Source organism: Hevea brasiliensis, chromosome 3 (assembly GCF_030052815.1).
Source record: "Hevea brasiliensis isolate MT/VB/25A 57/8 chromosome 3, ASM3005281v1, whole genome shotgun sequence".
In the NCBI taxonomy this organism is placed as follows: Eukaryota; Viridiplantae; Streptophyta; class Magnoliopsida; order Malpighiales; family Euphorbiaceae; genus Hevea; species Hevea brasiliensis.
The window spans coordinates 9,226,224-9,239,628 of record NC_079495.1 but is presented as its reverse complement, the minus strand read 5'-3'; the positions used below and the strand labels follow the sequence as shown (position 1 = coordinate 9,239,628).

Genomic DNA, 13,405 nt, shown 5'->3' with positions numbered 1-13,405 from the left:
AATTGAAATTTGGAAAATGTTAAGTTGAACCCAGAATACCATTTGATACCTGTGTGTTCATTTGGCCATAACTCCCACTAGGAAATTCCATTTGAGATGTGCTAATATGATCTGGAAACATGATACTTAGGGCTACAACATTGATTTAGACACCTTTGCCAAATTCTAAGTGTAAAAAGACCCTAAAAAGATGGTCAAACATACTGCCCTGAAGTTTGGTTATTGCCTTTATAGGATTGAGAGTCTAGGTTAATACATTGACTATAACTTACTATACCAAGCTTGAAAAATTATGAAATTGTATCTGGGAGTTCCTAAGACATAGAGGAACATATCTTGTGAAGGAACGTAAGTCTAAAAATGACCATAAAATGATCAAATGACTGGTCAAAGTTTATTGACTAGGAATTATAAATTCTGGACAGCTTAGAGGCAAAGGGACCAATTATGGTAATTGGACCATAACTTGAGTTCTATAACCCCAAATTTAGTGATTCAAAAGCTTAAATTCAAGTTTAAATATAGAGGATCAATTATTATGGAGGAAGTATGACTAAATAGACATCCTAACTTAGTCAAATTCCTAGATAAAGATAACACATCAACACGAACCTAAAGAAAGGTTCAAGGGAAAAATGCAATTTATGATAATTAAAATACTCATAAGGATAATTAAATATTAAAAATGATATGGATATATAAATTGGGACTAATGTCCTATTAATATGAAATTAATGGTACCAATGAACAGTACCAGAAAATAGTAACAATGAATAGTGCTAAAATAATTAAAAATGTTTAATTGCCCATAGTATACCTAGACTTATTTATTTAGTTTGGATAAATTGGTATACCAATTAGGGATTACAAATAGTAGTACTGCCTACTGAGAAAATCATGAACTGACAATATATGTCTGGTATGATTGTTCTACAGGCTATATGTCTACTTACTGGCCATTGTGCCTACTTTATTTCTGGCTTTACAAGCCTGACAACGGGTCTCGTGCCCGACAACTGGCCTCGTGCCTGACAGACGTATACTGGATATACATATGGCTGTCTAACCAGTATACACCCGAGCATCCAGCTTTTATAATTTGTTATAGGTTTCTTGGGCACTGATAAAAATTAATTAAGACTTAAAATACAATAAGTAATCATAAAAGATCCCGATAATGTTAATTGTTTTCAAAGAGCAATAAAAATGTAAAAGACCCAGAAATTACGAATTGTAACTATTATTTCAATAGTTAAATTATTGTTATTATAAATTATGCACCACTAAGCGTTATGCTTAGCGCGTTGGTTTTCCATCGCGTAGGTCAGCAGCCATCACAGCAACAGCCGCCACAGTAGTGTTGGGACAAAGTTTCGACTAGATTTGCCACTATCCAGAGTCACCTCACCAGTCTTTTGTATTTTGGTAGGGCCCATGTATAGACTAGTATTTTGGTTCATTATGTCTAGTCTTGATGTATTTCATTTTGGACTTGTAATTAAACTTTGAGATTGAAATGAAAACTTATAATTTATTATCTATAAATTTCTATATGAATGCAATAGATGATACTTCATTTTTAGATCTCATAAATAATTGTAAATGATATGATACAAGAGAATATGATATGGAAATGTGTGAAATGAATATGGATATGTTAACACGTGATTAGTGGAACCCGCGAGATACTAATAAAATAGGGAAGACTCTGTCCGGGTCTCCACAGAAATAAGATATTGTAACACCCCAAAAATATTAAATTTATGAGCATTTTTGGTATTTTAATTTTATTTAAATTTTAGGAATTTTTTTGAGATTTTTCGGATTTTAAAAATCGGGTTCGATTTTTCGAAAATATAAACTTTGATGATTTTTAAAAATTAATTTAAAGACCACGTGGCAAAACTAAAAATATATTTGGAGTCTACGTATTTTTCTGAGTTTTCTGGAATTTTTTCGGAATTTTTGGACCTCGTTTTCGGTCCCGAGGCAGAGTAAAAATTCAAAAATTTTGTATTTCGAATCGAACCGGCCGAATCGAACCGGTCGAATCGGACTAGTCTTCTTCTCTTTTTCTTCCTCCCGCGCGCGTTCCTTCCTCCTTCTCTCTTCCTCGCGTTTTCTCTCTCCTCCCCACCCCAGTGCCACCGCCAGCCGCCTTGACCCTCCCGGCGCGCCAAGCGAAATGCCCTCATGCTTATGCGTCGATTCACCTTTCGGCCAAAATCCGCGTCGAGCCACCAATTAGACTGGGTCTTGTGTCTAAAATCATCTACTCGGCGAAAGCTTTCCATAGACATCAAGAACGCCGAAATCCATCGAGCGGTTTGTCCGATTTTTGCTCGGGAAGATTTTAGCCCATTTCGACTTTTGGGCTAGATTTCTCGAAAATCGTGAATCCCACGAGAAAACTGAGGGTACCAGCACGCTCCACTCATCGAGAGCTTCGCGGCGACATAAATTTCAAATTTTTTCGACACCATTTTTCGGTGGGTCCCACGGAACTTCGCAGTGTTTTTCCGAGCCTTTAATGAGTTTAGAAAATTCTGAAAAATTTATGTACTAACCCCCGTGTTATGGGCTTCGTGTAGGTATCCTCGATTCGCGGAAATTCGACAGTTGACCGGATCTGCGAAATTCCGGCCAGACAGACCCGTTACCGGAAAAGTCTCCGAATTGGACCGAGGTTTTGGCTAGCCCCCCATTGTCAGACATCCCGAGCGCGTCCCCAAAGTCGGAATCGGCAAAGGTAAACCCGAACCTTGCTTTTTCGTAATTTTCTAGTGCTTAAATAGGATTAAAAATTCATAAAATATTCGTGGTAGCTTAGAAAATTATGATTCTTTTTGCAATAGCTTAGTGATGTTGCTAAGGACCGCGGGGCAAAGTTTTATAATTTTTAGAGCTTGTTTGGGCAGTTTTTGCAAAAATGATCAATAATAAGGACTAAATTGAAATTTTGCGTATTGTGATGGATGACTGATTTGATGGGCCCAGGAGGGGCTGTGTGATATGATTGAGTTGTGGATATATGGATTGTGAGTATAGAAGTGTGTTTTGAACCCTTTTGCAGGTTGGGTAGGTCCTAGGTATAGGGGAGACTCTGCCGGATTTTCGGCACGACTTAGGACATAATTGGTCTTTTTCTTTGTTTGTATTGAGTCAGATTATATTAAATAATTGTAATATAATTGTCAGGTGAGCCGAGACAGCCTTCTTCCTCCGCCCAGCCGCCGCAGTGATTGTCGTCAAGTCTGTGAGTAAAATATTAATTTTAATTGTAATTTCACTATTATTATATGTTCAAGTATGCCCATGCATCACTTATATGCATATATTTATGTAGTTAAACTCTAGGCACGATTTATGATGCATTGATAAATGTTAAAGTGCCATGATGTTGTTGTGGTAATTTGGAGCAGTGTGCGTGCGTTGGCGTGCGTGTGATGTGGTGTGGACTATGGATAGGACGGGTAGTCACGGCTTGAGTTCTTCGCTGGGACCCGATCCTTCGAGGGGTAGTCACGGCTTGAGTTCTTCGCTGGGACCCTCGATTTGGCTTATTAAGCGAAAGTCCGGCTTGAGTTCTTCGCTGGCACCAGGTTGGATTTAAGAGAGCTGTATAGGGGATCAGCTCCCATATGTTATGATTGATGCTACAGGGTGCGTGAGTGCTCCAAATTACCTTTTTGATGTTATGATGTGAAAATGATGTGGATGTTGCATTTCACTCTACAGGGTGCATTAGTTTTATATAGTTATAGAGATTATGGTTAAAATTGATATTTTACTCTCTGAGTCGAACGCTCACTCCTGTTCAATATTTTTTTCAGGCTACAGGAGGATTTTATTTTGGTTAACCTGCTTTTCTCCTTCGCAGGTTGTTTATCAATATTTGTGTAATTTTATTTACTCCTAGAATTTCCGCATGTGTTAGAAGTATTTATTTGATTATGGTCTGTAATATTATTATCATGTTGGACCTGTAAACGTATAATAATATGCATGTTTGATGGATTGGATGAGGGAGCTGAGCTCCCATTTATTTTTATGAGGATATGAGTATGTGGAGGGTGAGCTGAGCTCCCCAATTGAGTATTTATTGTGTTTACAGGTCGGGTGAGTCGAAAACTCCCCGTTGGAAAGTCCATTTTATGGCCGGACTTTGTCCGTTTGTTTTCTTGATATTGGGCTCAAATGGGCCTTAAAGTTGGGTTAATGAACAGTTAGGCTTACTACGGGCCTCGGGGGCTTTAGGCTGGCCCAGGTCCTAGTGCCGGTCCGGCCCATAGGTTGGGTTGTGACAGATATGAAAAAAAAAAAATTTCTACACATAGAATACATGTTTTAAATGACATCAAAAGTTTACAATAGATATAACAAAATAAGATAGGGTGCTCTGGCACCAAATATGGCACTTCTTACTCGGCTATACAGTAGACGGGTAAGAGGCGTCACATTAACTTATTTGGTAATATGTATATATGTTGTATTTCATACATAGAAATGCACTAGGTTTAGACAGTTATAGAAATTATATTTAAAATTAATATCTTACTTTATAAATCGAACGTTCACTCCTGTTCAATTATTTTCCCTCAGGTAACAGGAGAAATCTTTGAGTTTAACTTGCTTTCTTAAATTGCTTTCTTCCTCGCAGGTTTATCAAAAGCAGATTTATTACGTTCTTATTTCCTTATTTATATTTTAGAAACTTTGCATGTACCATTGGTGTATTAAACTTTTTGGGGCTATAATAACTTACTCTATTGGATGTTTTAAAGGTTATTATGTAGTTGTGCTTGGATGAGGGAGCTGAGCTCCCATTGGATTTTATGTATTTTTTCGAGGATTGTGAGAGTGAGCTGAGCTCTCCAAATTGAGATATGTTGTGATTAAAGGTAGGGTGAGCTATTGCTCCCTGCTGGGTAGCCCAATTTATGGCTAGCTCTGGCTATTTTTTTTCCTTGAAGTTGGACTCTAATTATGGGTCTTATAGTTGGGCTATGAATAATTAGGCTTACTACGAATTTTGAGGGCTTTATGTTGATCCAAGTTCTAGTGCAGATCCAACCCAGAAAAAATTCTATCATGACATATATCACAGGACGTTTAAAAAATTTAGGATGCCACAAAGTTTTATTTAATAAAGCTTAAGAGTAAACTCATATATTTCACCAAATATAAATATATATGATGAATTATTTTTAAGGAAATTCTTTAATTATAATTAGAGATGAGTTACGACTCAATTTAAAACCGAAACAATTCTACAATTTTAATTTGAACTTGAATAGAATTTTTCAATACTGCTCAAATTTTAATTTATTTATTTTTCAATAAAATATTACAGATTAATTAAAAATTAATTTTGGAATGATTCATTATTTTATTTTAATATTTGCAATATTTTTTATAATTATTCCGATATAATATAGCTTAATATAAAATTTAATGTAATTAGACTTGCTTTGTGCATAATATAAACTAGTAATCTAATAAAGAAAAACATTGTAAAAATAAAACCCATCAAATTGTAATATGGTAAGCAGATAATATTTTAGATTTAAAAAGAAAAATCAATTTTGATTTTGAGTGTTAACAATATATATATATATATATATATATATATATATATATATACACTCAAAATCAAAATTATTAAATAGTATTAAGATGCAAGGGCATTTAAGTAAATTTACTTATGGCACAAAAATAGGTCCAAAAGAATTAATGAAGGCAAACCTAACGTACACCAAAACGGCCAGTAACGGTATATTTCCTTAGATTCTATTTATAATTTGCTCAAAAGAAAGTTTATGAAAATTATATTCTTTCTTTTTTAAATAAAATAAAAAAATACGTTGATTTTTGAAATTCAATCTCAATACTTTTTTTGGTACTCTAGAATTAAATTTGAGCAATGAATTAATGAGGTTATTTCATTTCGATTTTAATTTGTTAAAAATTTTGAAAAAAAAGAAGAAATTATTAAGATGAAAATTAATTTTTTAAGATTATAAAATAAATATTAAATCATAAAATTATTAATAAAATAAATGAGGGGTTAGATTCTTTCCATAGATACAATAATATATAATACACTATTCTGTTATACCCTTTTGTTTGATAAGGTGATTTTATTATTATTATTTTTTCTCGTCTCTTGCCTTTACTCTATGTAGGACTAGTAAACTCTCTCTCTCTCTCTCTCTCTCTCTCTCTCTCTCTCTCCACTGTCCACCATCGAAGCTCTCTTCAGTCATCTTGTACTCTCTCTCTCTCTCTCTCCCTCCCTCTATAAAAGCAAACCCACCAAGCAGAACTATTCCTCTCACACCTTTTCAACCATGGCTGACCCTTACTCCAATTTCTTCACTGGCTGGTTCAAGTTCGATAATAATCCTCTTCATCCCCATTCTCCATCTCTGAATCCAACCCCAGCTGCTACAACCACCCCACAACTTTCCTATACTCATCACAACTTGTATACAAATCCGTTTACTCTCAACCAAAATCAGGCTCCTTATTTTCACTATCAAAATCCACCTCCTTCTCCTCCTCTCAGAGAAGCCCTACCCCTCTTGAGTTTAAGTCCATCAAGGGATGACAAAGACCAAGAACTAGAAGGTGAAGATGAAAATCAAGAACAAGTAAGTTGCACTGCTATGGATGTGGACAAGATCAACAATATAAACAAGGCCAAAGATCATGGGAGTTTCTTTTCTTCTAGTGCTGGTAGTGATACCAATGAAGATGAGACTGTTACTGTTGCACTGCATATAGGGTTGCCAAGCCCTAGTGCTGCAGAGATGGCCTCTGTCTTGTCTTCTTCTTCGGAGGTTACTGACAAAGATGGAGATGGTGATGATTCTGGGTTCCCCGTTAGTAGGCTCAACAAGGGTCAGTATTGGATCCCTACACCAACCCAGATTCTGATTGGTCCTACTCAGTTCTCATGTCCTGTTTGCTGCAAAACTTTCAACAGATACAACAACATGCAGGTAAGATTCATAGCACACCTAAAGACTCCTTTCCTTGTGTCCTCCTTTCTAGCTTCCTCACTTTTTCCCCTACCTTAATTTTAAGGAAGATAAACATGAAAAAAAAATAAAAAAAAAGCCCATGACTTTCCTTCCAGATTTGAATCTTTAAGTGCTGTTTCCTCATGTTTGGATTCCAAAGAGGAAAAATTAGATTGATTCTATATATGGGCATCAAATTCTGTTGTCTTCATGTTTTTCTGGAAACCTTCTGGTTTTTTTTCTGGCTTCTTGAAATTTTTTCTTTTGCATGGTAATGGGTTTTGGAGTTCCAATGAGTCTTTCTGATCCAACTGAGATTAAGATCAGTAGGTTGCTTTATGTGATTGAACAAATCAGGCAATGTTCCTTATGCCTTTAGTACTTTGAAGTTTGTGCTCTAAGCATGGACAGGTGTTTAGAACTGAAAATTTTGCAGTTCTACCTGGGCCTAAGTTTATCTCAATTGTACAACAAATTTCTAAGTGTGAACCTTTAGTCCAGAACAAAGGCTTCGCAGACATGAAAACCCCACCAGATGGAAAATATCTCTCTATTTATATCTCTATCTATTGAATCTAAGAAATGTACACAAGATTCAGCTTATTAGTCTTTTTCTCCCTCCCTTCTTTGAATTATAAATTGGCAAGAAAAGCTTGCCTTCTTCTCTATTATTGATGATTATCTTATGGGAAGATCAATAAGCCTAACTAGAGTGATCCCTCGATCTGCGTTGCAGAAAGAGAGAGATGAGAAAGGAAGGAGAGAGGGGGGGGGGGGGGGGGGGTTTTGTTTTGGTTTGTGAGTGGGGTTGGAACCTTTTGTCCATTCTTTCTTTTTAAATTAAAACACGATCAAAGCAACTGTTCTTTACAAAAGGAAAGTAAGGACTTTGCTTTACAAATATGCCTTTGTTATCAATATAAATATACAAATATTCAGTTAACAACAAGTAGAATTTTGTTAGAACACAAAATATGAGAATTTTTAATTCTAAAATCTAGAGAAAAGAAACATGATCCGCACGTTGATAAACCTCATGAAATCTTTATGCACAGAGAAACAAAACACACAATTCTTTCTTTAAACGCGGTTTTACAGATGATTAAGATTTGTATGTGCCACTAAATCCTGCTTTTGTTATATGAGGTTGAAATGCTTCCAAAATTTTGCTTTGGTTTTAGCGTGTGATTAGATAGCACTTAATTTTTTTTTCTTTTTTTTTTTGCTGTTTTTTGATTTTTGTTTTGTTGGGTTTCAACTGATAATGTATAGGCTATATGTTGTGACTGAATTGTTGTAGATGCATATGTGGGGGCATGGATCTCAGTACAGAAAAGGGCCTGAATCTCTAAGAGGCACTCAACCCACTGGAATGCTAAGGCTTCCTTGTTATTGCTGTGCACCTGGGTGCAGGAACAATATTGATCACCCTAGAGCCAAGCCACTCAAAGATTTTAGAACCCTTCAAACACATTACAGGAGAAAGCATGGAATTAAGCCTTTCATGTGTAGGAAATGTAGTAAGGCTTTCGCAGTGAGGGGAGATTGGAGAACCCATGAAAAGAACTGTGGCAAGCTCTGGTACTGTATTTGTGGGTCTGATTTTAAGCACAAGAGATCACTTAAAGATCACATCAAGGCTTTTGGGAATGGCCATGCAGCCTATGGCATTGATGGATTTGAAGAAGAAGATGAACCTGCATCTGAAGTAGAACAAGATAATGAGTCCATGCAGTGAAGTAGAAGATCATTAGTGAAGAATTGTCTTAATTTTATATTTAATGAGCTTATATTGGAATTCATATATATCCCAGGCTTTTGAAGTAAGAACTGTATAAGCATCCATATTTACTTAGAAAGCCACCTTTTTTTTTCTTTCTTCCTGTCTTTTAGCCTTCTATGTTATTTCCTTCTTCCTTATTAGCATTGTAGCTAGGATCCTAAAAATAAATCAATCATCATGTTAGGGTAAGTTCTGTAAATCCATTTTCTTTTCAACTATTGTTGATGGCTTTTATTTTGTTTTTTTTTTCTTGGTTATTATTTTGGATTCTTGAATCTTTTTGTGGTGAAAATATAAAGCTGCGAATGTGAAAAACCTTCACAGGTTAACAATGAGAAACTGCATGTGTACATGTTGAGACACACAGTGAGATCGATGGTTCATGATATATGAATTTAAAAATATAATGTAAAAAAATCCTTCGAGTCTGACAACTTAGGAAGGGCTCAATTTGCACGTCCAATCTTCGGTCAACCGTAAAACCTGCACCTAAAAAAATGCAAAAATTTTATTGAAAAATTAGAACTATATATGCAATCCTTTCTTTGGAATCACCAGTCATTGTCCTTCCCAACACCATGGACGTGAAGAGAAGCTTCCATGAAGGAAGAAGGTCACTTCTTCTGGTCTTCTGGAGATGATATATATAGTTCATAAATTTGCATCCATTTTGCATGGATGATGAATTCGATGGAATTTTTAATATTAATTTGTCATGTAATTCATACATAAATTAAGTTGGTAAATGGGCATAGAAGAATGTAGAAGAAAAAAGAAGGCAGAGATGAATGGATAATACAAGACAGGTGAATATAAAGTGGGTGGGTGAGTATATTTTGCTCCAAATGTAGTTGAAATAGGCTTTTCATCCTGCAAATGCATCAGCTTTTTTAAGGGGTGCATATGATGCCCTTTTGCTTTGGTTAGTGGAGATATGTGTCTATTGAAGGATGGAACATATACCATTTAAGATTCACTATTGCTTGAAAAATTCAAAACAAATGATTTAGCTTTTTAAGAGAAGAGAGAGAGAGAGAGAGAGATAAAGAAATTAAAGAAAGGGTAACTATTTAATAACACCATATAGAAAGAAATAAACAAAAGATAAATTTTTGTTATAATTAAGTTTAGAGGAATTAAAATGAAATGTATTAGCATTTGGAGGCTCTCTCTTCTTGAAAAAAGTACAGGGATTTATAGCCTTCTATGGCCTCGGTTCCTTTCTTGTTCTTGATTTTTCTTGTTTCTTTTGTTAAATGGATCTTGTTGGCAGCTTTCTCCCTGTATGTGTCTCTAAGAGAGAGAGAGAGAGAGAGAGCATGGGCAAAAATCAGGCTAAAAACCGCAACAGTGTGGAGGGCAAGTTCTGTTGGTTGGGCAATTTGGCAACACATGCTGATGCCTCCTACAGTGCATGCAGATCTCTTCAGAGGCATAAACTGTAGATTGAAACGACATATCAATGCCTCTCTTTGACCATCTCGCTCTCTCTATCTCTCAACACTGCAATTTGTACACATTAATGAATACATCTCCATATCTCTACATTCTTCACAACATGCAATAATAATTACTAAGAGAAAATGAAAAAAAAAAAAAACCACTATTTTTCTTCAAAACAACACCCCCTCCCCCACTCTTTTTTCCTTGTATGCCGTGACAAGTGGCTCCTGGGTTGCTTGAGTATACGTATGGCAATGACAAAAGTTAAATTGGAAACTAATGGCAGTATTATTCCAGTTGATGGGCTTGTGGGGTTCTCTAATTCATTTCTATACTATTCTCTCCAATGTTACAAATCCAACCAACCAAAACATTTCACATCCATTTATATATGTCAGACCTCCTGCATTTATATTCACAATCATTATCCTACCCAAGCTTGGGACGCCCAAACCCTACCACCATTGTTTTGGACCGGCCGATTTAATAAAAAAATCTAAAATCGAGTTTATGGCTGATTTAGATTACCCTTAAAAACTAAATTGTGCAAAACTCGATGATTCAATCAGACTCTATCGACCCGATTATGGTTGGAGTACTCGAACTCTATTGACCCGATTATGGTTGGAGTACTATGCTTCAGCTGTTTTTTTTTTATTTTTTTTAATTTTTTTTTAATATTATAGTTTTATACAAATTGACGTGATTTTTTATACATTACAATTATTGATTAATAGCACATAATAACCCTTAATATGTAAAAAAAATATAGAACGACTAATTCTATATTTTTCGACATCTCAGACTTATTAGTGATTATTAAAAAAAAAAAACTCTAAATCCTTGTTTTAAATAATACAAGTTTAGTATTAATATTTTTGAATATTCATTGTGTTTTAAAATTAAGTGATATTAATTAGAGTTAAAAGTAAATTAGACAAATTTTTTAAATATTTAAATAATATATTTTTAATATACAAGTTAATATACTAAAGTAATTTGTAAAATATTATAATTATTAATTTAACATATTAATATTAATTTATAAAAATAATTAATTATGTAATATAAATTTAAGATTTGTTAAGAAGTATATATCATATTGATATTAATTTTGTAATATAAATTCAATACTTATTAAATATTATACAAAATAAATAATTTCAATTAAATTTTAAATTCTTTTTATGCCTACCACACATTTGATGGGCCACTCTATCTCCATCACATAGATACACACATACACAAAACAAGTGTATATACAATTATAATTTTCAGTTTCCTTTTGCCTTCAAATACATTTATTATTAAGATTGGTTCCATAATTCCCTTAATACTGTTGGAATAACCTTGTCAAGGAGGCCAAGCATCATACATTATATATATATATATATATATATATATATATATAGACATGAGAAGGAATATTTTCATATTTTTATTCTCTTCTTTGTATTCATATTCCATTACGCGTCTCCCATGGCTCGAATCACTAATAATTTCTCTATATTTGTTAATTACGTAAAATAATTAAACGTTTTTCTAATGAATGTAAATTTACCCCTATTAAATTTCATTTAATGCATGAAAAATTATAATTTATAATTGGGTATATTATACTCGAACTCATATAAGAATGAGTTTATCAATTGTTATATTAAATATTTACATATATATTTGTGTATTATATATATATAATTTAGTTAATTCTGCACACATATCAATATAAATATTTAATTTAATAATTATTAAATTCGTTCTTATATAAGTTTGAGCTTATACTAAATGCATATTTTACAACTATTCATTTAACACAATTTCTCATAAAATTTATCATTAAAATTATAATTTTTCACACAATTAAAATATATTAAATAAATTTTAATGAGTATAAATTTACATCAAATAAAAAAACTGAATAATTAATATAAATGTTATTAATCCAAATGAGCTATAAAGGGAACTTTTATTTATAGTTATTACAGGATCAAATGCTAATATATATTATTCTCTTCGTCTATTTTTATTTGTCATATTTAGATTTTGTACGATAATCAAGAAAATAATGAAATAACTTCATTTTTATAAAAATATACTACTAATTGAATAAATTACTCATTTATCTCACCTAATTACTCTAATTTATTAGTTTTAAAAAATTATGTAAATATTGATTGAATTTAGTAGAGGTAAAGAGTAAAATTGATTAAAAAAAATAGTTAATACTTTTTAATATTTTAAATGTGATGGATAGTTTTAAATAAAATAAAATTTTAAATATGACAAATAAAAATAAATCAAAGAACTAAATGCTACCTCGATCCCTATAAAAATCATATAAAGAGAAATTAAAATACACCTCTATGAAAAATAACTCGAAAATTAACCAATATTATTCAAAAGGGATATTTCTTGAAGCATGTAGAGGTCTCCTCAGTGCCAAAAAAACTATGCAGAATTTCTTTTCCAAGGCAAGTACTACTTCATCAGTTTGTACATTTATAACAAGAGACTACATTGAATTGCTAGTTGGTAAAGCAAAAACTTTCACCTTTAGGGGGGGAAAACATCAAAGTTACTTTACTATCCATCCATGCCACCAGCTAATCGTAGTGGGGCATGTAAAAGGTGAAGCATGTCACCATAATAAAAGCTAGAATATATAAACTTTTGCCACTAAGGGATTGGTTCAGTGGTAAAGGAGGTTCATTCAACCTGATATCAAGTTTAAATCTTTCTATTGATTTCTTGATGTGATACTAATTAATTTTATTTATATTATGAGAGTATCTTAAATTTTGACTCAACATAAATATGGTGAGGATACTCTCAAATGTGTGCAAGTGTAAAAGGCGCAGTATTCTCTACAAAACCTATATGTACAACCATTTCAGAGACCCAAGAATATATGAATTTTTTTCCCCCTTTTATGGTCATATATATACCATTCTTGTAGAAGAGAAAATTTAATATATATATATATATATATAGACGAAAATTAATCAATGACATCATTAAAAAAATTACCATACCCTAATTAATTAAGGTATCATAAAGGAAAAGCAAATTAATGATGTCGATGATATGAATTTATAGATGCACCAAGTGTGAAGAAGGAAAATTAAATTAAGGTTGGCCTGATTCTCATAGTATA

The 13,405-nt window shown here is 33.1% G+C and overlaps 1 protein-coding gene across 1 annotated transcript; it reads left to right on the top strand.

Moving 5' to 3' along the window:
* Positions 1-6,187: 6,187 nt before the first annotated feature.
* On the top strand, positions 6,188-9,026 carry LOC110649262 (zinc finger protein WIP2). The gene is made up of 2 exons (XM_021803770.2): positions 6,188-7,004; positions 8,326-9,026. Exons 1-2 carry the CDS (start codon positions 6,351-6,353, stop codon positions 8,761-8,763), a joined length of 1,092 nt encoding a protein of 363 aa, XP_021659462.2. The 5' UTR covers positions 6,188-6,350; the 3' UTR covers positions 8,764-9,026.
* The last annotated feature ends 4,379 nt before the right edge of the window (positions 9,027-13,405 follow it).